General features: G+C 35.9%; 1 protein-coding gene across 9 annotated transcripts in view; it reads right to left on the reverse strand.

Annotated features, from left to right (window-relative positions):
• TNS3 (tensin 3) overlaps nucleotides 1-24684 on the reverse strand; it is a 511962-nt gene that overhangs the window by 154853 nt on the left and 332425 nt on the right. For all 9 annotated transcript variants that reach the window (XM_072598110.1, XM_072598117.1, XM_072598114.1 and 6 more), the window contains 6 exons: nucleotides 19441-19553; nucleotides 18037-18097; nucleotides 17439-17514; nucleotides 3097-3226; nucleotides 2429-2494; nucleotides 1526-1630 (listed from right to left, as the gene is read on the reverse strand). In XM_072598110.1, the coding sequence (XP_072454211.1) occupies nucleotides 1526-1630; nucleotides 2429-2494; nucleotides 3097-3226; nucleotides 17439-17514; nucleotides 18037-18097; nucleotides 19441-19553 (551 nt within the window). The remainder of the gene's footprint in view (nucleotides 1-1525; nucleotides 1631-2428; nucleotides 2495-3096; nucleotides 3227-17438; nucleotides 17515-18036; nucleotides 18098-19440; nucleotides 19554-24684) is intronic.

The following is a 24684-nucleotide window of genomic DNA, read 5'->3' on the forward strand; positions in this document are numbered from 1 at the left end:
TAACCTGTTATAATCAGTTTCCTCCTCTATACAACAGAAATAATAAAAGCACCTACCTCCCAGGATTATAGTGCGGATCAAATGAGATAACACATGTAAAGAGCTTTGCACACTTTAAAGTGTTAAATGGTAGTGATGATAATGATGATGACGATGATGATGATAATGAAGATGATCATGGTGATGTCAAATGTAATAATGTCCCTTTAACTAACATAAGGAAATTGGTGAAAGTCTCTGCCCAGAATATCATGGATATTGACTAGCTATCTCCGACCCAGGGTCTAATTGAGCAGTGATAACAATGAGGATGATCATTAGAAGCCCGTCTTCCTGACTCCTTGTCCAGCTCTGCTTCATCAAGACAAAACACTGGAATCCTGAAAGAACAGTGACTCCTGTTGCATACAGGCATGTTTATAATGTCACATCTGGAAGTCACCAAAGGAGTATTGACTCAATAAAAATTCCCCATCTCCTGAAGGAGCACCTTTAGGTGGGCACCATTAGGAGAAAGCACTCATGTCAATCACTGGCTAACGCTATTGCCTAAGGACACAGCAACCTCCCTGTCCGCTTATAGATCAACAACGTCATGCTATCCTGTTCAATCACAAAATGTATTCCTTTTGTTTACTTCACTCCCGAGAGTAGCAATTTGACAAATGTTTTTCTTTAGTCTCTCCAACCCAACCTGATTCTCAAACCATGATTCACAAGAGATGGAAGATATCCTGAACCAGATCCGAATCACCGTGAATTCATCTGTTCAAATCTACAGTCTGCTTGCTTATTTCTGTACAGAACTGCATTATGGTGTTATCTCATTCCTTCAGTTTTTTCCCATGTTTTCACTTGTATTGCTATATGTTATGTACTCTCTGTCAGTACAGAGAGTACATCTGGATGAGTCAGAGGAGAAAAAAGAAAAAATACAAGGCCATAACTCCAAATTGCAAACATTAGATGATTAAGATTCTGGAAATAAGAACTAAATATAGGGTATCCCAAAAACTTTAGTATAATTTTAATCTACTAATGCTTAACATATCTCTAAGACTTTATGGTATACCCTGTATAATTGGTTCATTGGGTTACAGAAGGAATCATAATCCATTACTTAAGATAGAGTAGATCATGTTGTTTATATAAACAGGAAGGGAGGGTACTTCAAGGGATAAAGATTACCAGCAACTTATAAACATGCAATTTTAGAAGTTCCTATATATACTTCATTGACTGGCCACCCACAATTTACAGCTTTACAAAACTCTGACCAAAATCCAAGCAATATGTTTTTCATAAACTCTCAGAAATCTATGACTAGGTCATGTATTTCCATGGCTTTTGGATTCTGTAAACATACTGAAAGTAAATCTTCTAAGTTTGTCAATAGGCAGTGGATCTGTTTTGGTTAAGGCAGTGAATTCTTTCCTTCTCTGCTTCATTCAGCCACCTCATTTATTTTATCCCAATGAGAAGTCACCCCATTTGAAGATTTTATATAAAAGCCAGCTAAACTCACCTTCCCCATCAGGACTCATATTTTCATAAGAATCCCACCGGATCAGTGGGTCTGCAGTGTTGTAATCCACAACCACTCCATGATCATTCTGTAAATGTTCAGACCCTTGGATAGAGGACAAACACAAAGTCAGGTTGTCGAAAGTGAAGGAAGAGGTTTATTTTATCATCAGTTATGAGAAGGGCAAATATTTCCAGTGGGTTTACCACTAGAAATGCTAGAAATGAACTGATGAGTAAAACCAAGTAGCTCCTCATCAATGTTATAAGAGAGGATAGGACATGTTTTTTTGGGGTTTTTTTTTTGAGACAGTGAAGGGAAAAACATGACAAACCCCAAAGGTTAGTACTGTGGCAGAGATGTTTATTAATTTTCTATTTTTACTGGGGGGGTTTTGGGGGAAGCAAGTCTTATTTGTTCTTTTTTTTCCCATAAATCACACATTTAGAAGCAGAAAGGAACTTGGTATCAACTCCTTCATTTTACAACTGAGGCCCACAGAGATTGTGACTTGTCCAAAGTCAAATAGCCTAAGTGACAGAACCTGGGCTTTAACCAAATCTTCTAACTGCAAATCCATTCTACTTCTTGGAAATTATTTTAAAATCCCAAAGAAATTTTTATTTTATGACTTAGAGTACTGGTTAGCCTAAATGATCTCTGAAGTGATTTTGCAAATTAGATTTTGCAATCCTAAAAAAAAGAGGGAATGTAGGGAAGAATGGGGGTTATGAATGCTAGTAGAAAATATTATCTGTTTAATAAAACTTGCATTCACAGTTAAGTGTACTCTGATTCTGAAGGTACAAAATTCCTTCTAGGAAAGGAAGATTATTTTTAGTTTTCACTTTAAAATAACCTTAAAATACAAGTAGGTAAGTATTTCTTATATTAAATGCTCACCTTGTATTTTCTCAGGTGTAGCAGAAAAGACTAATTCAATCTTTCCATAATCAGGAAAACGGTCATCTAAGAATAAAAGAATAAGAGCATTCAGAAATTAAGTGAAAGCAGAGAGAAGGAAATTAAATTTTTATCTCTCCTATGCTCTATTTATCTTTCAAAAAGGAAATGTTTTCTATTACAGAAAGTTGTCATCTCTCCATTTCCCACCTGCTAATTTCAATCAGTTTTTCCAAAGCAAATCATCCACTGTTCTGAAATTTGGGGTCTTAGAGAGATTCTGCAGCACTGGGAATTTAAGTGACTTGCTGACTCTCATACAGCGGTATTTATCAAACGTGATTTGAACCCAAGGGGTTCCTGAAGCCTAGACCAGCTTTCTCTCCACTATGACAAACTGCCTCTCTCTAACAAAGATACATGATATTACTTTTAAAAGCAAAGAACAAACATAACATCATTTCTTTTTTAACATGGTTGGTGATTTTTTCCTTTGTAGGCAGTATGTGACCAGATTCAAAACCAGCGTATCATCAACAGTACACAGACGTTGAAACCTTAGGAGCACATTTAATGAACCAAGGGAGCAAAGGTACTAGTTACTCATATTTGTGTGCACTTACTGGCGGGCACCGAATGTTTACACCAGAGAACTCAGAGAATTCTACCTTTGTTGGCATTGTCCAAATCTTCCTTCCTAAACATCAGTCCATAGCCCTGAATGGCTCCTGTGTGAAACTGTAGGCGGAAAATGACATCACGGGTGGCAGATCGATATTTTTTGTGGTAACATTTCAACTGTGTTAAGGAGAGAAAAACGGAAAAGAAAATCTCCATCAGCAGTTTCCTACCAGGGGATCATTTCAGTATTTGCAAACTGTATGACTGTTCAAGATGAGAAGTTCCCAGGCATTTAAATAAAGAGTGGGTCAACTGTTTCCAGTGATTTCACATAAATGCTAAGCAATTCAAAATAAAACGTTGCCTCCTCTACTTTGGAAAAGAAAAGTCACTGAGTGTAGCCTCAGTTATTTTTTAAAGTTCTTCTCATAGTTACTCTTATACCATATAAGTAACAATACCTTTCATAAAAACTTTTAATGCTTTTTCCCTAATGATAGCTTCATAGATCATCTGTCTGAAATATCATCTAGCCCATGATTTTACATTTAAGGTGGGTCTCACGTAAGTTATTCTAAAGAAATAAAAATTTACTGTATTTAAACCATACCTAGAGACTGCTAATCCTTTCCAAAATTAAAAATAAAAAGCAACTTTGTCTACAAACACGTTTCAATTTCAACTTGCTTCCATTTATTCTCAGGGGATGACATCTATCCTGAAAAAATAGAAACTTCATCATTTTTAATTATTTGAAAGGGCTACAATTTTATGAGGGTATGTAATCCCTCATTGGCTGAAATGATGTGAACTACAATTCATCCATGTTTTAATAATCTATTTTGCAACCTTCTGTTGTTATACTTAGCCAGGCTCTTTATTCCTCAGCTAAGAGACACGTACTTCGTTAATAATAGCTAATAATAACAGCTAATATTTATAATAACACTTTAAGGATTGAAAATGCTTTACAGCTATTAATTCATTTGGGCCTCAAATCAATTCTAGAAGGTAGGTGGTTTATAATACATATTTTATAGATGAGGAATTGTAGCAGACATAGGTTAAGTAACGAATCTAGGGTCACAAAGCTAGTGTCTAGGGCCAGATATGAACTTAAATCTTCTTAATTTCAGGTCTAGCCCTCATCCACTGTGCCACCTAGTTTTGGACTCACTTCTACTTTGGTAGGACTTGGTGATGATTTTTATTTCACAGAAATAAACTTCAATAAATCAGTGTTATCAAGGAGGTAGAGTTTTCCTCATTCTACAATAAGATTTTGGGAGAGCTTTGATGGAGAAGTCTTAATTGCGTATACTTCAGCATGCACAGTGGCTATATACTTCAGCATGCACAGTGGCTACATAAGTAGAAATTAAAATTCCGCTGCCCCACATCCTCTATTCAATTTCTTTCTCTTTTGCTTCAGGGGTATTTGATAGTAATAAGCCAATCACACACACACACACACACACATATATATAAGCCAATCATATACATTTGATTAAAATTGAAGAAACAGATGACACACCCTGGGGTTTAATTTCTTAGCACTAGACGTAGGCTACCATGTGCCCTTATTCAAAGATTAAACTTTGTTTAATCTCAAACAACTTTGAGAGAACTTTAGTCAATGTAAGGACAGAGGAATGGTGATGAAGCATGGTACCCACCTCACTACAGTAAGAGAGGTGATGAACTCAAGTAAGAGAATGAAATACACTTTTCCAAATATGGCCAATGTGAGAATTTGTTTTGTATGACTATTCATATTTGCTATAAGGATCTTTTTCTTTCAAATTTTGGTAAGGGGGATGGTATACTTGGAAGAGAGAGCCTAAAAATGTTTGGGGTGGAGAAGAACTGTTGAAGTCATTTTTTTTAAGAAAACGCACACAAGAAAACAGAAGGAAATACAGACAAGCAGGGTTATATGTTGAAAAGTGTGTGTGTGTGTGTGTGTGTGTGAATACTATATATTGAATTCATTATGTACTTTAAAGGAAAAACAAGGACTATACAACACAGTCAGTTTCATGTGCAATCTTTTTCTCCTTTATTTATGGAAACATTCATTTTATTTGGTGCTTAAGTTCAGAAAGAAATATCCTTATAAAAATGTGTATTTTTAAAATTCAATTTCCATTCATTCATCCCTTAAGAAATATTTGAAGCTAAAAGACTGAAGCCCACTAAAGAGAAGATATTGTGATCTATGTTGACAAAACACTCAGTCTAACGATGGGTGTATATAAAATTCCACATGACAATAATAGAGCAGACATTGCCTTGGGTGATTGGCTTCAAGACCATGTATAGAGATGCATGATGCCAACTCTTAAGGGTGGGGCACTTTCAGACAGAGTCCCCAGCAGACAAGGGACTTTTATGAGATTATTTAAAGAATAGGTGAAAAATCTTAAAGTCTGGCAGATGCAAGTCATGAACACCCAGAAAAAAAAGATCAACAAAGAACTCCACATAAGTTTAATTACATTACAATTACAAAGAAAATCCTATTAATTTAGAGCTCTACTGAGGAATCAGTGACAACCACGAAGGGCTTAGATTGGAACTTACCTTTGAGTTATCTAAAAGAGGATGGGACACTATCCCAATATTTTTATTTCTGCTACTAATTCTCCTAGTCAATCAAGCTTTAAATTGTAAAGTCCTCTGTAACTTTTCCTTACTATTCACATTCCTTAGCCACTCACCACACATTGTCAGTTCTTTCTAAGAAATGATTCTTGTACCTAAAAATGTTGCCACCATCTTTATTCTAAGTCATCATTATTTCAAGATGGCTGCCTCCTAACTGGTTTCCCCGTCTCTTAACCAAGTAGTTCCCAGTCTATTCCCCTCTCCTATTCTTGCTTTCATCTCAGCTTTTTTTGCAGACAGGCTGGCATTTCGTGGTCCTGTAACCATGTATCCAAGTCTCCATTCATGACAGTCCCCTTCCCCTCTTCCATCAGTTCCCATCTCCCAATTTATGGTCTTCTGCAGTATCTCCCATGCAGCAGCAATTCTGCTATAATGAATGCTGACGATCTTGACTTCTAATATCACTCATTTCTGCCTGATTCAGTATCTCCTTGTGAAATATCACTTAAGCTGTTTCATGAGTATAATCTTTCCAGTTTGACTATGGCTTTCTGGAGGACAAGGACTGAGTCTTATATTTCTTTTCTTGGGCAATTTGCATGTGGTGGGCACCAAACAATTGAATTACAATGAATGAAAAAATAAAAGAATGAACCAAATGTTAAAGTGATTTGCCTTAGGACTATATTCCAAGTATTCACCTACCATTTAAAAGTTCTATAGGCAGCAGCCACAAAAAAACAAATTGGAAACATCTACTCACTAATCTACTACTAATCTACTAACCTTTTGCTTACTTTCTGGGACTTTCTTTAACAGTGATAAACAATGATAATGATCCCTGCAGATGACTGGGGGTGACCTATACATTCTTCCCTTGTTATTTACTTGGCTATGGTATTTTGACTTGTTCAGGTTTTTTACACAGTCTACCAAGAAGACTCTCGCAAAGACTTTTTGATCCTTTCAGCCTTCCAAATATTTTAAAATGCAATATTTTAAAGGTTTTATCATCTGATGATGAAGGGAAAAATGTCCACGGATTCTGTCAAAAAACTTGTAGAAATTAGCATACCTTATTTCAGTGTGTAGCCCTCACCTCTCTAAACGTCTGTTACAGCACCTAGTCAAGTGCAGGAGCCATTTAACAAAAATTTTTTTAAAAACTTGACTACTTGGCCAAAGGAAATTGACAAGTGGCAGTTAGGGAGAAGTGGTATCAAAACGATTTCCTTTGCAAAATAAAACAAAACAAACACATTTTGGTTTCCAAATTTTCACCAAAGAATTATACATAAAAGATTTAATGGGTCAGGAGTTTTTTGTTTTTGTTTTTTTATGAGAGGTGAAATATAGTACTTGCTACATTTTGTAAAATACCAGAACAGGACAGAACTTCTGAAATAGGATCCAAGACCACAAGAGAGTAGTCTAAAAATGCAAAGGGAGAAGAAACAAAGAATGGGGGTGGGAAGAGAAAAAATGTAGAATATCTAGTCCTGAATTTGGATTCAGAGAACTGACATTTGAATACTGGGTTCCGCGACCTGTAAAAGCTTAAATAAGTCACTTCATCTTTCAGGAGTTCTGTTTAGTCATTTGTAAAATAAGGTTGTTGTACTTGACAACTTCTAAGTTCCCTTTCAGCTCTAAATCTATGATACTGCTTTTCATTGCATGATATGAAATTGGATAGGTAGTCCAGTAAATTAGGCTCTCAGTACACACATACAGCCCAGTCACTGAAAATGAACAGAGAGCTAGGTCAAAATTCAATAGGCAATAGGCAGCTAGGTGGAGCACTGGTCCTGGAGTCAGGAGGACCCAAGCTCAAATCTGTCCTCAGACACTTAATAGCTGTATGACTTTGAATAAGTCACTTAATCCCAATTGCCTCAAAAAAGGGGGGGGGGGGGGGGGAAGAGCCTAGACTGCATTTTAAAATTAATATAAACTTTCAATGAGCTATTCCTTGAAACAAAAGTTCCCATTTTTAAGATAAAAATTATCCTGGTGATACTATTAGGCTATGAATTATGGAACAGTGATCCCTAACCAAGCAAAATGTAATACAAAGCAAAAGGAGAGATATGTGTGGTGAGGTGTAAACATGATTCTGTGTATTATGATGATGTTTACAGAAGTGGTATAAGGTGCATCACTGAGGAAATATAGATTCCAAAAAAGATGGATCAGGCATGTAGCAAGAGTTAAGGATGAGAAAGAAATAGCCAGTATGTTGCATTAGTTTCCACAAAATTATGGGAAATCCAGGAGGAATGCTTCCAAAACACAAGGAATGTTATCTATCAAGGATTTACAGAAAGATATAGACAGACCTCACAGAGAATGATGCAACATGGATGGGTTGAATCTGCACCATGGGAGTAAAGAGATATCACTATTTAGCAATCCAGAGCCTTACAATAAAATGCTCTAACAGTTGAGCTTTTATGTATCCACCATGATGTCCAAGGTCCAGTGTACTCATTTCGTAGAGCAGCCTGGAACTGGGAACTAAAAGAAAGTCACAGGTTCATCAGAAAAGACACAGCATAAAGCTACCAGTAATTATGTAAGATGGATAAGACATTCACATGCAACTTTTAGATCAGAAATCTGGAAGAGATCCAGAGACCTGATCCAGCTTGTTGCTTGGTGTCTTGGTGTCTGTTATCCAAAGCTTGTAAACAGGTTTCCACCCAGTATTTCAATGAGAAAACTGTTTTACAAAGTGGAAGGTTCTCTATATGTGAACTCATACTTTCGCTATTATTTCATTTGCTAGTTCTCCTTGGATGTATCAATATTTATCATCTTCCTTTTTCTATTACCTTGCTCCCCTAATCTGAATGTATTATGGATAATTTCAAACTTATTTCATCTTGCTAGAGATTCAAACAGTTCACAGAAAAAAATCACAGTCAGGAAAAGTTATTCCAAATAAACTAATTCACTCTTTCATTTCATAGATGAGCAAACTAAGTTCTCCAAAGAGAAAAGTGACATCTCAAATGCTCCATGGTCATTTGATAGCAAAGGACTCACTGCAAGTTTCTTGACTCTAGGTTCAATCCTCTTCACACTATGTTACTGTGGCCTCTTTATTGACACTATAAATTATGTTATTCGTATAAAATAGAAATAATTAATATAATTCATATTCCCCATGAGAGACATCACTGTGTAGTGGATGGAGATCTGGCCTTGATGCCAGGAAGACCAGAGTTCAAGTCTCGACTCTGAAGCATGCTAGCTTTCTTACTCTGAGCAAGTTACTTAACTTCTCATTGTTTCAATCAACTCTCAAAAACTGTAAATTACAAAGATGACAACCTACATTGGTAAAAGAAATGTCTTCAGTGGAACCCCATAAAAGCTAAGCTACTAAAGCATGTTACTGGAAGGCAATGTTTTTCTAAAAAAAGCAACATTTCATGACACTGAAAGCAGGTGGGATATTTTTTTCTTTTTAGCTTTACATTGCATGTCTAAATGCACTAATTCAGTATAATCCCAAAATTAGGTTAAATTGTCAACTAGCTCCTCACTTCCTAATACATCCCTAGATATTATAAATTGGGGCAATCTGGATTCAGATACTGACTGTACTTTACATTTAGGGGTCTGCTGGTAAATGCTTAACAACTGACTTTTAAAAAAAAAAACAACATACAACAAACAGAAAAGTTAATCTGTATCATTAATATTTTCTCTGTCACCTTCTTAAATCTAGAAAATCAACCAAGCAATAAATCTATAGCATTTGCTAATTTCTGAGGTGGAAATGTTTACAATAAAAATTTAACGAGGGGATCTTGGAGCTGGTATGATCTTTTCCAGTATACTTCAGTTATGACTTGGACAAATGATTTTATCTCTCTGGGCCTTGGTTTACCAATCTGTAAAATGAAAGAAACTGGACTAAATAACCACTAGGGTACCTGTTCTTTAATTCTATTGTACTCTACTATGCCTTTCAATTTAACAAACCATATGTTTTACCTAATCTTGGCTCTGACTGTGTTGTTGGCTAAATTAAAATTAATGTATGTTAATATATTTATATACACATGGTAACTTCTATGCAGACCACATATAGAGAGAGTTCTGCCTAGTTTGCGTATAAATGAAACCATCTGCAACGGTACTGTTGGGGAAAATTCTGCTAAAATGAATGAAAAAATCAAGGCATAAAGGGACAAAAATGTCATCCCCAGATTTCTCAGATTTTATTTTGGATCTACCTTTCTTCTTCCTGGGCATTGCAGCAAGCTCAAAAATACAGCTTAACAAGAAGACTCACTGTAGGATGGCTGTAGGTTTTGGGTGGCAAATTGATAAAAAAAACATTTCTGCTCCTTGGGGTGTGTTCCAAATTACAGTCCTTGCCAAATATTTTATGAGGTATGGGAATGCCTCATTTGAACTGTTATACAGAGAAACACTGTTTTACTGAACTATGCCTTTTTTTCCCCAATGCCTTCTACTCCACAACGGTATTTCCAACTCAACCTGGAATATATACTAGATTTCCAATAATGTATATGTGTATATGTGTATATGTATACACACACACACATACACACATATACATACATATATATGTGGAGAGAGAGAGAGAGAGAATTATACAAGTATCATTTTAAATATGGAAGGGAATAGGCAGCATGTTTTCCACCTCTTATGTTCTTCCTTCATTATACGTTAATTGGGTGATTTTTGTGCTTAAGGAAATGACATTCCAAGATAGTGAGTTCTTGACTTCTCTATGGGAGGGGAAGGTATTGCATGAGTGGCATCATACAATTTCTCGTACCATCTTCTAAGTATGGGGAGAGGGGAATGCTATCTTGGAAGAAAAAACGAGCCTAATCTCTTTTTTGCCCCTGACTTCTCCCCGAGACTCCTTTTTCATACGAACTATATCCCCAACAACAATACATGGACACCTTTTAAGCATTTCAACTTATTTCAGACAGAAGAGCAAAAGAGTATAAACAAAACTAGATTATGGAGAAGGGATATGAAGGATAATAGCAAAGAGATGTATGATAAAAAGAAAAAAAACAGATAGGATAGTAATAAGGCCAGAGTGAGGGATAAAACTGATGGCTTGTCCATGCTTTCCATTGGAATACACATGACATCAAGAGAAATGAGGGAAAACTCAGCATTTGGGATAGACACTTTACATTAAGGAGGGGCAGGTATGGGCACCTTACTTATTTGGGTCACTGGAGGTCAAAAAAGCAGCCAGGAGGTACAGTAGATAAAGTGCTGGATCTTGAGTCAGGAAGACCTGAGTTCAAATCTTGCCTTAGACACTTATTAGCTGTATGACCTGGGGCAAATCATTCCAATTCTGTCTGCCTCAGTTTCTTCCTCTACAAATGGGGATAACAATAGCACCTCCCACCCAGGCTTTCTGTGAGGATAAAATGATATATTTATAAAGAGCTTTGAAAATCTTACAGCACTATACAAATGCTAGCTATTACGGATATTATCAATTATTATCAAGAGATCACAGTTTTATTAAAGTCTTATTGTGGCAGAGCTGCTTCGTTAACATCCAAAGTTCCAATGAGTTAAATTACCACATCTTATCTCTCCTAGGACCTAACAGAGAAGGTGCTCAAAATACTTACTGTTCTGATTTAAATTGTTGAACAAAATAAATTACAGAAAGAATATAAAAGATTTGGCACAATCAAAGTGAGACAAACCTAGGGGGAAATGTGGAACCCGCAACTTTGGGAACAGATTAAACTTAAGACAGATTTAGCATTCACCAGCGCAGAGACCAATCCAAAAAGAAAATAAGAGAATAAAAAATGACCCAGGATAAACTAACTCTCTATTATGATAGAGTGACATGAAAACTTAGGAAACAGGAAAAGGTATTCAACAAAGGAGTCTGATAAGAAGAAATCAGTCAGGTACAACAATCAGCAGTGAGGAGTTAGGGGAAATAAGACCTAAGAAAGCATTCAGAAAGAAGGGGAAGAAAAAAAGTATAAAAAGGGGAAGAAAGTCACAGAAGAATGAGTAGGAAAAGTCATGAAATTTTGGAATTAAGAGATGATTTGATAACCAATGAAAAGGCAATTTCTAGACTGTTATGGTAACAAGTTTAATTGCTAGGGGTAAAGAAACGAGTGTGTGGTATGGAAGTAGAGGTAACTACTATTGCAGAGTATTTCTAGGAGTGAAAGGGAGGAGACACTGAGTGACAACTTAAGGGATAGTAGATTTCAGGGAAGCATTTTTTAAGGATTGAGATGACCAATTTTATAGGTGGAAGGGAAGGATCTAATCAATAGAAAAACCCTGAAGATGACAGAAATTATGGGCACAAGTAGAGGGATTAATTTTGTCAAGAACCGCTGGTTACCAAATCATCTCTGAATTCATCACAACCCTGTTATCCTCACTTTATAGATAGGCAACTAAGGTTGAGAAAGTTTAAGGGACTTGTCCAGAATCATATAATTAGTAAGTTTGTGTGGTAGAATTTGAACTCAGCTCTTTCTAACTAGTGTTCTATCCACTGTGCCATGATCTACAAAGTCCCTTCCACATATAAGATTCTATGAACAGATCAGAGTTAGGTAGCATTTGTGATGTTATTACAAGGAATTCCTACTCCCCACTGCTCTACTGACCAAGAGCAGGCCCTTGAGAGATGTCAGGTTTAGAAAATTCATCACGATCATCAACCAAGTGGCTGATCACCAAGCAGATGATGAACAACACTCTAACACAGACTGGGATTGAGATGAAAAGCTTGCTATCCTTCATTGGGTTTCTACTTGAAGCCTAGCCAATTTCTTAGATGTGGAATTTACTGCATAAAGGACATAAAACAGGCATATGAAGCAACGAGTATTAGAAATACAGAGAGGGTTGAGGCCTTAAAATTAGGGTTTCACGCTCCCATTTCCCACTGTCTCCTACTAAATACTCTTTCTGTTAGGTATTTGTTGTAATGTAGGCTTCACTGCCTCAGATGTTATAAGCACAGTCTCCTGGACCACTAGATGTTTGAGATCTCCAAATGTAATCAACTGCAAATTAATGAGGTTACTGAACCACATCTGATCAGACTAGAAGGAAGTTCGAAAGAGTGGCTACTTAACACTATAGGAAGAAATGCTGAACTCTTGGTTCAGGATCTTGGCAAGGGCAAACTTCACTCTCTCTTTCAGAGATTATCATACCTTCCTGTAATTAATTATATGCCAGTTCATTTTTTTCTTTCCCTTCCCTTGTTGACTGTACACTCGTCCTTTTTCAGAATACAATGTGCCGAAATATGAGTTCAAGGAGAGGGCAGCTTACATATTTTTCAAGATTTTTTAAAAATAATCATGAATTGGCGGCCTCTCATTTTAGCTATTTATCCTTGTCTCAAGAACATAAAGGGATTGAGAAGTCTGTAAAATGAGTGAATTATTATGGGAATGATACTTATTGTATCTACCCATCTCATCTCAAAATAGCTTCATGGTAAGAGGAGAAAGGTGAACACTCGGGCATAAGTGATCAAAAACAGGCACAGATCTGGTCTTTAGCCCTCAAATGAAAGGGAAGAGCACAAATGTGTTAGGTGGGGTGTTTGATATATTGGGGTAGTCTTACTTAAAGACAAAATGAGGTCTGTAGGTTTAACCAGAAAGCAGAGGTAGACTTTTTAGACAGTTAACTTGGTGATGAGGCTTTCAAGGTTATCAGAGAGAGGGAAACCATGTTCATATTTAGGAAAGGGACAGAAAGAAGGGAGGAAAGAGAAAGGACCCAAAGAGAGGTCAACTTCACTAGGAAAGAAAGGTACTTTCCTGGGGAAGAGTAAAGTGTAAGCCCTTATCATGAAAGGAAACTGCCCAGATGATGAGTCAAGGACCCTAAAGAGGAAACATATCTAAGAGGAAGGGAAAAAAATAAAAAGCACAGAGAAGGTTTGGAAAGATAAAAAAAATATGCAATTTTTCATCACATTCCTTGTCTCCCAAATGTAAGAATTTCTGTTTCTCCTCAGAATGAAGGGCTTATACTTTTCACTGAAAAGTTTCCATTACCCCAAGAACCTTTCTTCTCATGAATATGATAAAAGCTATAGGTCACTCTTCTCTCCATGGATAATAATGTTGAACAATAAAGCTAAGTGGAAAATTCCCCTATCAGCTCTGTAACAGAAATACGATTACATGCTTAGAATATGAAAAAGCTGCCACTACATTCTCAAAACAGCTTACTGATTATTTAGCCTTGCAAAATACAACAATTCTTTAACTTGAGACAAGATTTAGAATGCTGTTCAGAAAAATAAACATATTTGTTGTGCAATGGTCATTGATTTGGCATATGTATTTATGATCTGCTGACAGCCACAAGTTTAAAAATATTTTCAGCACAACCAAGAATGAAACAAGATGAGCCAAACGGAGGCCTCCCAGGGGTCTCTAATAAAAATCCAGCTTCCCAGCTATTATCAAGCATCAACTGGCATTTCCTGGTCTGCCCCAAACGTTTCCATGAATTTTTTATAAAATTTCTTAAAAAACAAAATCTCAAGTAGACACTGTAATCTAGACAAGTGGATAGACAGCATAATGGGAAAAGCAATCATTTAATTTTCCTCTCATATAATGTTTGAACATATATAATAGTGGTGTGTGTGTAGGCAATCGGGCACCAAAGTTACTTAATGGTTTACTTTTAAAATTCTTTTTCTGCCTTTTCTTACAGTTCCTGAGTCCTATGGACTTAATTTTAAAAAACCACTGAATATTTGTCACCAGTCAAACGTATGATTAACTCTAGTGCCAAGCACTCCTAACCAGATTGAATGCCTCCTTTGTGAAATATGATCATTCCCAATGCCCAGAATGGAGTGCTAACTGGCCGAGAAAGGGACTCTCTCATACATAGCATGATTAACACACAAATACTCTTGAAGAGTGCCAATATTGTGCCACAAACCAACAGAGTAAAAAAAAAAAGAGTACAAAACGAAATATGGCTCCTTAGAGTGGTTTTCTATATGAGTTAAATATCAGTCTATTTTCACTCTGTATCTACTGAATCTTAAAAAATCTGAATCCATATTCAAAATTTGGAGCACGAAAGATGAATACTACTTAAAATTTAAGTAAAACTACTTAAGGAACACTACTTAACACCACCACCCCGCTATAATAGCTACTGTTCTCCCTGCATTGAATTTAAACTGAAGAGTCATAAAAATGTCATTCACTAAATTTCTCACTCACTGAATTGATGCCATTTCCACAGTAAACTTTATTGAATTCTAAGAGCCCTTCCAGTTATAAATTGGATGATTTTTTTACTTTCGGTTACAGACTAAATTTGATGATTTTAAAATACCGAAAGCAAACTTCTGTCACATAAATATATGGACCTGGACGTAGATCTCAGGGGCCACTTGGTTTGGGGCAGGGACATGCAGGGCAGGAAATAAAAGTAATGAATGCTTTTCTCTCTGCTGTGCCAAATTCTACATTCTCACTCCCAGATTTAGTCCATGGTTGGTAGCCCACTGACCATAATTTGTGCAGTAAGCTTTCATTTATTTATACGCAAAAATTTAGTATTTATAATCCTTCAGATAATAACAAGGCTAAAATCCATGATGCTACCGATAAAAGGTTATATATGATAAAAGTCTGAAGGAGAAAGGAGTATATTCTTTAAGAGAATAAAAATATTTTCAAGCACATCAGGCACATCATTTATTAATTAAAAGTTAATTTCAACTTATTTTTAATTATTCATTACAGCAAATTCTTTAAGAGGCCTTTCCTAATCGACACTGAATGAATAAATGAAAGAATGAATGGCAGAATCTATTAATTAATTAATTTTGGGAAAGCTGTTTACATGTTTACTGTGTCCAAAAAATTTCTGCTAAGTTCTGGGGAACGTAGATAGAAGGCAGAAGTTATCCACTCTTTGTTAGTCACATTCACTCAACCTGCTATACTCACATGAAAATACCAGAAAACTATACACACATAAAACTGTATTACCATATGTAAAATGTCTAGTAATCAATTTTTCACTATTTCAGACTGAAATTTCCTTTCATTAGCCCATGCAAGTAAACTCTAACTACACATATAGGTAGGTAGGAATTATAAAGTCAAAAATAGTTCACGTCAAGATAATGGAGATCTCATTTTAGAAATGACAAAATTTACTTAAAAAAAAACAAACAAAACTGAAATGATTGGGAGAAACATACATTCTAAATATTGGATGGATGGTAATAAATTTAACACTACTTAATATAATCATAGCATGTACACAGAGGAATTTATTTGCATGTGATTTTAACTGATCAGGACTGGTGATTTCATGTGGTGCCAGGTATAGACATTATAATTATTATTATATGTAATAACAATAAATTATATATATAAATATATATGTAATAAATTATTAATGAAGACTGGCAAATTATCTGTAATTCATCAGCCTAGGGAATTATCCAAGGCATACAGAGGTTCTGACATGCTCATGGATATGGAGACAATGAGTGTCAGATGCACAGTTGGAACCCAAAGGGTCTGGATTCTCAGGTCCTTTGCTTCAGTATTTATGTGTATCTCTATCTATCTATCTATCTATCTATCTATCTATCTATCTATCTATCTATCTCTCTCTCTCTCTCTCTCTCTCTCTCTATTTATCTAACTAGATAGATAGAAGTGTGTGTTCGTCCTTCGCTGCTGAGGACCATGCCATCAGAGAAATGATGACATGACTTGAACTTGACTTTGTTTTGCGTGAAGGAGGGCTGTGCAGGTCACCAGTCTCACTTCTCCTCCAGAACCATCTGAATCCAGTGACCAGATATTCATCAGGATGACTGAAGATGACCCAGGATGAGGCAATTGGGGTTAAGTGACTTGCCCAATGTCACACAGCTAGTGAGTGTCAAGTGCCTGAGGTGAAATTTGAACTCAGGTCCTCTTGACTCCTGCACTGGTGCTCTATTCACTGCACCACCTAGCTGCCCCTAGATAGACAGATAAATAGAGATAGATAGATACACATGCACATAAGTGTGTCATTCAATCAACAAGCAATTTTTAAGTGCTCATCATAGGCTACATGGCTTATTGGTTCTGTATCACTGCTCACAACGTCCTCTCCCTACTCCATCTTTTGAATTACTTTCCATCTTTGAGGTTCACACAAAACAACATCTTTATAAACTTTCTATGATTTGATCCCCTTCCCCCATCCCTCTAATCAGAAGCCATGTCTATTTCCCCTGCCTCTGCCATGTCAGTTTAGAGCGTTTCCATAAGCCTTATTACTATACAACCTAACTACTGAGTATAAAAGGTATTTGGCAAATACATTAATGACTCAACTAGATGGTAAACACCTCAAGCTTGGGGATTTCATCTTGTTCACTTCTGTCTCCCCCAGAAGTGCTTTTTTGTATACAGATGATATGGAGTTGACGAACTAAGTCTACCTGCATAAGTTCCAATAATTTGTTTTACAAATACAAACGTATGGATGTTTTTATGAGTAACAGAATTTTAAAGGCAATATTTACTAGAAACTTAAGCTAAAGCCAGATGGGAAGGTAGAAGTAGTGGTTTATCTCTTTAAAGAAAATAAATAAGCCAAATGTTCTAAGGTAAAGGTTGCTTTGAATTCTTTTTGAATATTAAAAATAAAAAATCAAATTTTTTATGTTTATGTCAACAGTTAGAAAATATTATCTTAGAGTACTTACCATTATGTCTCCCTTTAGGAGCTGGGCTGGTTCTATGGCAATGCAGACTCTGCTCTGGTTTTCTGGACCAACATTGCTAAATAAAGGAAGGACATAAACGTTAAAGAGTAGATTCTCTGGATTCTAAGGCTGTGAATCTTCTTTTCTTGGTACTTTGGTTGCTAATGGTAATTCAGAGCATTACGGGTAAAGGAAAACTGAAATAAGTAGCATCATTTTTCTTATTAAGTGGGCTCCAAATTGTCTAAATATCTTCTGTATGTTTATACTCTTTCAAACTGCTTATTCCTAGTTTCTTATAGTAGTGCACCTCCAGCCCCCACACACATTCCAACAAGTATTTGGCATACAGTTACCCATAAAGCAAAATAAGGTCCCAAAAAGAAAAAGGACAGGCAGGGAAGAGGGAGTACAAGGAGGCAAGGATAGATGGATCAGTGAGGATGTTGTTGAGGGTCATTTACTTTTGGGCTTTCCACTTTCATAATCTCTCCTTTAAGAAAGAAACCATGTAGGTAAAGTAATCATTTTGCACGGCTTCCCAAAAAATTCCTCGAGAGCTTAAGATATTCACAGATGAAAAATCATGAAGACTTACTAGATTCCTGATGTATAGACTGGCTGCATTGCTTGGTAGAGCTTCAGAAATGGTCGGCAAACTGAAAGAGCCAATATCGGGGGGAAAACATTAGATTTATTTGGAAAGAAACTTTTGAACTAGGAAATCATGTAAAGTAACAAGAAAGGTCAAACAGCAAGGAATTATCCCATGCAGTGACTTTTGCACACATGTACAAAGTATTTTTCCAGTTCTACAACAATAGACTATGGGAGGTGGGGTGAGGTGGGGAAAGGTAGCACCATGTCCTAGAACAAAAAGGTAAAAAGGATGGAAGAATATCTTAATTATCAACCAAGAAGGGTGAAAATATTATAGTTTACTAAAAACCTGATTCATCATTATTTAAATTTTGCTCTAAGAGTGGTAAAAATGTCATAATCTCCATACAAACACAGGGGCAGTAACATGATGGATTTGGGCTCACATCAATACCCACTTTTGCCAGATCTCCTTGTAGGGAAAAAAGCCTAAAAATGTTATACAGCTGTCTGGGAAAAGGAGGTCAACATATGGCCAGTGAGGAGAAGAAAACTGTCTCGAAAAAGACCTGATGCATTCCATGTGCATAGCTTACTAATTAACCCTTCTATGCCAGTGTTTAGAATCAGTCACTGGCCTAATTCTTTAGATGAGCAAACTGACTGAATCAAAAAGGCATAAAGAGAATGGAGTTTTGTTCTCACACAGATGACACCAAGAAAGTAGGCAGAATTCCCTAGGATTTGATTCTGGTTGTTAACCACTTGAACCTCAAAGAGGAGAAAAGTGAAGATTGTTTTTAGTTTGAGTAAAGGAATTCCATCATCATACATTTCAAAAGATCTGTGGTTTTACCAGTGGGATTTATTCATCCCACCAATGCAGACTGAAACCCCTCCCTGTCTTATTAGACAGATTCTTAGGATTTTCTGGCCAAAAATAAAATCATTACCTGGCAGCCAACCTTCTGGGAATAAGACTCTTATATCTTTGTTGAACTAGTTATTGTAATGACGAGGTGATTGCCAGACCCATGCTCCAAGTCTTCAAGATTGGCAGGAACTGACTAAATGGACATTTAACAGACATAGCTTTTAAGAGCCCAAATTCACCGCCATACAATAATGAAAAAACCAATAGGGCTTTACTGGAGGTTTACCAACTATTTTTGTCTATATGTAGGATTTCCTCAATGTAAGGAACTACTTCTAAGAGCACAAATCAGCAACTTCTTTGTAACTTACAGTCTTTAGTGTAAATTGGGGAAAATATGGGTTGCCCATCCTAACACAGCTATATCAAAGGGTAGGACTGACTCCTGCCATTATGTAACACTGCCTGTCCTGCCATATTTATTACATCTAAAAAAAGCAATCAAACATTCTCCCAGATCAAACTTACCTCCACCAGTATCAAAGTTGGGGATGCCATGGAGAATTACAAAGTGCAGAAAGAGTGGTGTGGTATTCATTTTCACAGATCCTGAGAGAAGACCGCTGAGGAAGTGAACATATCTGAAAACAATGCCAATATTCAAACTAGTTAGAAAGTGCATTGGGTTACAAACGTCAGAGTAAAAGAGGGAAAGGGACTTTGGAAAAATATATAGGCTCTTGGCATAACAAAGATACACTGATGGCAAAGTCATAACTGTCTCATTCTTCTTGCATTTCATTAAGTAAACGTAAGTAAGTTCATCTGTTCATTCAAGTTGAATTCTGTGGAATTCAACTTCTGCCTGAAATAGATGCTTTTTCCAGCTTCGCCATAGAACAAGTATCATAAGAATTCTTCACCAATCTGCTATCATTGTCAATGATCACACATATAAATGAAATCTTCAAATATCTGACTTTATTCGCCTAAGCAACAAATTTAAATATATAGATAGATATGTAGATATCTATATCTATCTATCTGTATGCACATATACACATATTGTTTGGGACAAAAATATTTCTACTATAAATCACATTCACAATTTTATTAATCCAAATATACCGAGAATGATTAACCTTTCCATGAAGGCTCAGTCTCATTTGTATTAACATGAATAATTATTGTTGAGATGCCCTCAAAAAAAAATGTGTACAGTGTAGAGAAAGCAATGGACCTAGCATCAGGATCAAATTCAGACTTAAATACTTTCTAGCAGTGTGACTCTAGATAAATTACTTAAGTGTTATGTGACTCATAACTATCTTTATTTGTAAAATGAAGATAGTAACAGCACCTTCCATGAAAGACTATTGTTAAGGATAAAATAAGATTTGTAAAATACTCTGCAAACCTTAAAATATTATACATATGTAAATGTTACATGTTGTTATTACTAAATAACATCGATTTTATTATTATTTAAAGTCTCAATTTTGAATTGATACATTGTTAGTAGACTGAGATTAATCAACATTCTTCAAGGTTGAATAATTTTGTGGCAGTGGGGAAGGTGCCCTACAGAAACATACATCATGACCCAATTCTTAATCTAATAGATTTAGAAAGTCATATGAGGCTAAGAAAAATCAAAGGAAAGTCCATGGTTGAACAGCTAGTAAGGGAAGTGATACAATTACATTATTATATTAATTGCATTATATGTAATGATATATGATATCATATTAATATATAATGTTAAATGTTAAAAATGTGGCGTACTGACATACATGAACACTGGCTAGCTATGAATGCTGATACATTTCTATGAAATTTCGCCATTTTCAGTAACCAGAGGCATTGAAACTTGAGTGATAGTAAAAACAATGATCAGGTATTTGAAGAAAAATAAGGGGATAGAGAATCACCTAAATTGTAATATTTTATGAGGAATTAATGAACTACCTTAATTTCCTAAAAAATGTTTTTTCAATTAAAAACAAAATCTTAGTAACAAGTATGCATTTTAAGAAAACAAGTGCTCATACTGTCTATGTCCAAGAACGTAAGTCTCATTCTGTATGTTCCCTTCTTGGTCAGAAGGTGAGCAGCATTTTTCATTTTAAGTCTTCTATTAACATAGTTGGTCATACTTTAAAAGTACATAGTAAGTAAGTGAGTCTGCGTTTAAGTCAAGGTCAGAGAGTTCTAGAACTTAGAAGGACTGTAAGAATGGTATCATTTAATGACTCACCCTGTGATGAAACCCTTCTTACATTACCCTGCACAGATGGTCAGCCAAGTTTCTTTCTGAGTTTCTCAAATAAACTTGAGTATGGGGCCATTCATCCATTCTTGGATAGTTCTAGCTAAAGTTCTTTCAAAAAAGTGCCTTTCTTTTATTATCTTTCTGATACGATACCCTGTTACATTTTTATCGTATCAGTGACAGTTAGTCTGCTTCTTTTTGATTTTACAGTAACTTTCTAGCACCAACTACATGTGAAAGAACTCATTTTCCTAGTCTAAAATTGTACACAGACCTACTTCTGCAGGCAAATTTCAGACCAGTGGGAATAAAGAATGAGCTTTTACATTTACAAAAATGGAAGCTTATAATAGTACTATTTAGCTCTGTTTTCCCTAAAGAAGGCAGGGGATGGTTAAGGAGAATGTTTTCTTAAGAAGCTTTGAAGGAGCTGTAATACCTTCGGGCAAATCATATAACTTCTCTGGGACTATTTTTTCACCTTTGAAATAAATGAGCTAGTCTACATGATTTTTAAGGTCACTTTTACCTCCAAAAATCAGTGATTCTAAAAGCACTAGCTGACCTAGAAATAGCTAGTCATATTTCTTTCAACAATGAAAAGTCCTTAAGGATTAGTAATCCCTGCTATGATCAATCAGAAAGCCATATCTCTCAGATCAGAGTATAAAAAAAGGTCTTCATTTCATCACAAGGGTAGGGTAAAATCTGCTTTAATTTGACAGACAATATTAGGAAAGTCCCCACTTAGTGTAATGGTAGAAAGTGTGATTTTTTTTGACAATGATACTCCATGAAAGGAGGACAACGAGTTTCTTCTACCACCCAGACAGAAAAAAAAATATGGGTCATAGGATTCCTCCAGATATGCTATGACTGGAAATTGTCACATCAATGCCATATTCGTACTCTAAATGACTGGCATGAAAGGATGATCTTGGATCCCCGATGACAAACACAATGCTTAGAACACAACAGATGGTTAATAAATGTTTGTCCATTGATTGACAACCACCTCTCCTATGTCTGCCTAGTAAAGCAACGGAAGGTAAGAAGATAGAGGTAATAGGGGATGGAAAAGAGGTAAGGGTTTCTAATTTTTCGATCTTTTAGTAAAAAATACAAATTCATTTTCTCACAGAATCTAAGTTACAAAGGATTCTTATTTTCTCAGGCCAGTTCACAAATGCAGCTAGGTAGTGTAGTAGATAAAGCTGGTCTTGAAGTCAAGAAGATAATGAACTCAAACCCTGCCTCAGACACTAGCGATCTGTGTAACCCTGGCAAGTTACTTAAATGCCCTCTGCCTCAGTTACCCCATTAGTGAAATAGGACAGCAATAGCACCAACCACACAGAGTTGTGAGAATCAAACCAGATAATATAGGTGTAACACCTTGCTAACCTTTAAAAACATTATTGCTATTGCTACTGATTATGTAAAACATGTTTTTCCTCAAAATATTAAAAAATATCTGAAGTACAAATGAAATTTGGAACAGAACTCTTTGTCAGAAGCAGAGTTTTTGAAAATAATTCAACTCAACAAGTATTAGCCTCTCCTCATGTGCTAGTAATAGTGCTAGACACTTGGCATACAATGGGGAAAAAAGCATTCAATGTCTTCAAAGAACTTTGGCAAACCTTTTGGTCATGTCATTTGGAAAAGTTTATTTTCTAGTGATTAATCTTATAAACCAATTGTTTGATTAGACCAAGTTTTTTAAGGGGTTATGGAGGCGTGTCAATATTTTAATTTTAAGTAATGGACACAGGGCTAATTTTCATTTCTCTTATCTCTAAAGGTAAACTTGGATGGTTATTTTTTCATCTCTCCCAGACCACTGCCAATTCAACCCACTTGGGTCTATTTCTACGATGGCAAGAACTTGATGTAATTCAATGCAACAAATATTCATTTATTACCTACTTACTACATGCAAGGAAATGACCACTGTAAATATAATGACAAAGAACAAAATCCTCCCATCAAGGCACTTCTTTCCCCTGGAAGAATACACTTTTACAAATATATACAAGATAATTTGCAGAGAGAGACGATGACAAAGAACAGGGAAGGCTTCAGGGAAACAGCATCACCTGCGCTGAGAGAGAGATAAGGATAAAAGGCTGAGGTGAGGAAGACTGAGTTTGAAAAACACTAAGTGGGCCGATTGATTATGTGGAGAGCTTGATGGAGAATACGTCAGGAAAGATAGGCTGGATTCTTGAGGGATTTAAATGTAGCAATTTTATCTTAGCAAAGATGAAAAATTAAAAAAGATTTTTGTATAGAATAGTCCAGTGGTTAAGTTCCCTGTATTAGGAAGACTATTTGTGCAACAAAATGGAGTAAGGCTTTTGAGAAGGAGGAGACAACATGGGGATTAGTTAGATGCTTTTGTAAGAATACCAGAAAAAAAGCAAAGAGATCCCTAATTAGGTGGACACAAGGGAGAAAACAGGTAATGATGCCACAGAGGTAGAATCAATGCCATCTAGCAAATCACTTTAGATGGAGGCTAAAAAGAAAATTCAGAAGAAAGGTGTGGTCAGTGGTCAAAAAAATAATAGGATGGATGATTTTAGGAGGTATGCTAGGTTTTACCATTTGATTTCGGGCTACAGAGTCTTCTTTTCTTCTCCGTAATGACAATGATATTCAGATATACAGAGATTTATTTATATATCTATTTTATTATTCTATATAAATGATATCTATACATCTTATCTATTTATATATATCTCTATGATCCATTTTTTCTATCTTTTATCATCATCCATTTTTAGGCATCCATCTATCTATTCATCTACATCTAGCATCTATCCTTAGTCCTCCTTCTATCTGTATATGCATCCTATTATCATGAGCATTAGCCATAAGGAAGATCAAAAGGCACAGATCTATCTATGTAACTACATAGAAGGATCTAACTACATACCTCATTATTAACATATATCCATAAAGATTTATATAGACATTATTATAGTGATTACGTTATCATCGCACTAACCATGGGGAAACCATAAAAAATAGAATTTATACATAAGAAAAGTACAGTGAAAATAAGCGTAATTCTTAAAACCCTGTGTGTGTTTGTGTGTGTGTTGGTGTGTGTGTGTGTGTGCGCGCGCGTTTGCTGAGGAGAATGAAAATGTAAAGTACAATTAAGAAGCAACCTTTCCATGTTCAATTTCCTCAAGAAAAACAAATGGGTCACAGGATTCCTCCAGATACGCTCTCAGTGGAAACTGTCACATCAGTGCTATAGTAGTACTCTAAATGACTGGCATGAAAGGAGGATCTTGCTGACAAAACAAAATGCTTAGAAAACAACAGATGATTAATAAATGTTTGCTGACTGACTGACAACTACTTCTCCCTATCTCTGCCTAGCAAACAGAAAATGTTAACAGAGAGAGGCCCGGCTGGAAGAGTGGCCAGAGAGCTGACCTTCAAGTCTGGATGAGGTTGGGTTTAAATCTCAAGTCAGACTTGTA

This window comes from Notamacropus eugenii, chromosome 3, assembly GCF_028372415.1.
Source record: "Notamacropus eugenii isolate mMacEug1 chromosome 3, mMacEug1.pri_v2, whole genome shotgun sequence".
Lineage (NCBI taxonomy): Eukaryota > Metazoa > Chordata > Mammalia > Diprotodontia > Macropodidae > Notamacropus > Notamacropus eugenii.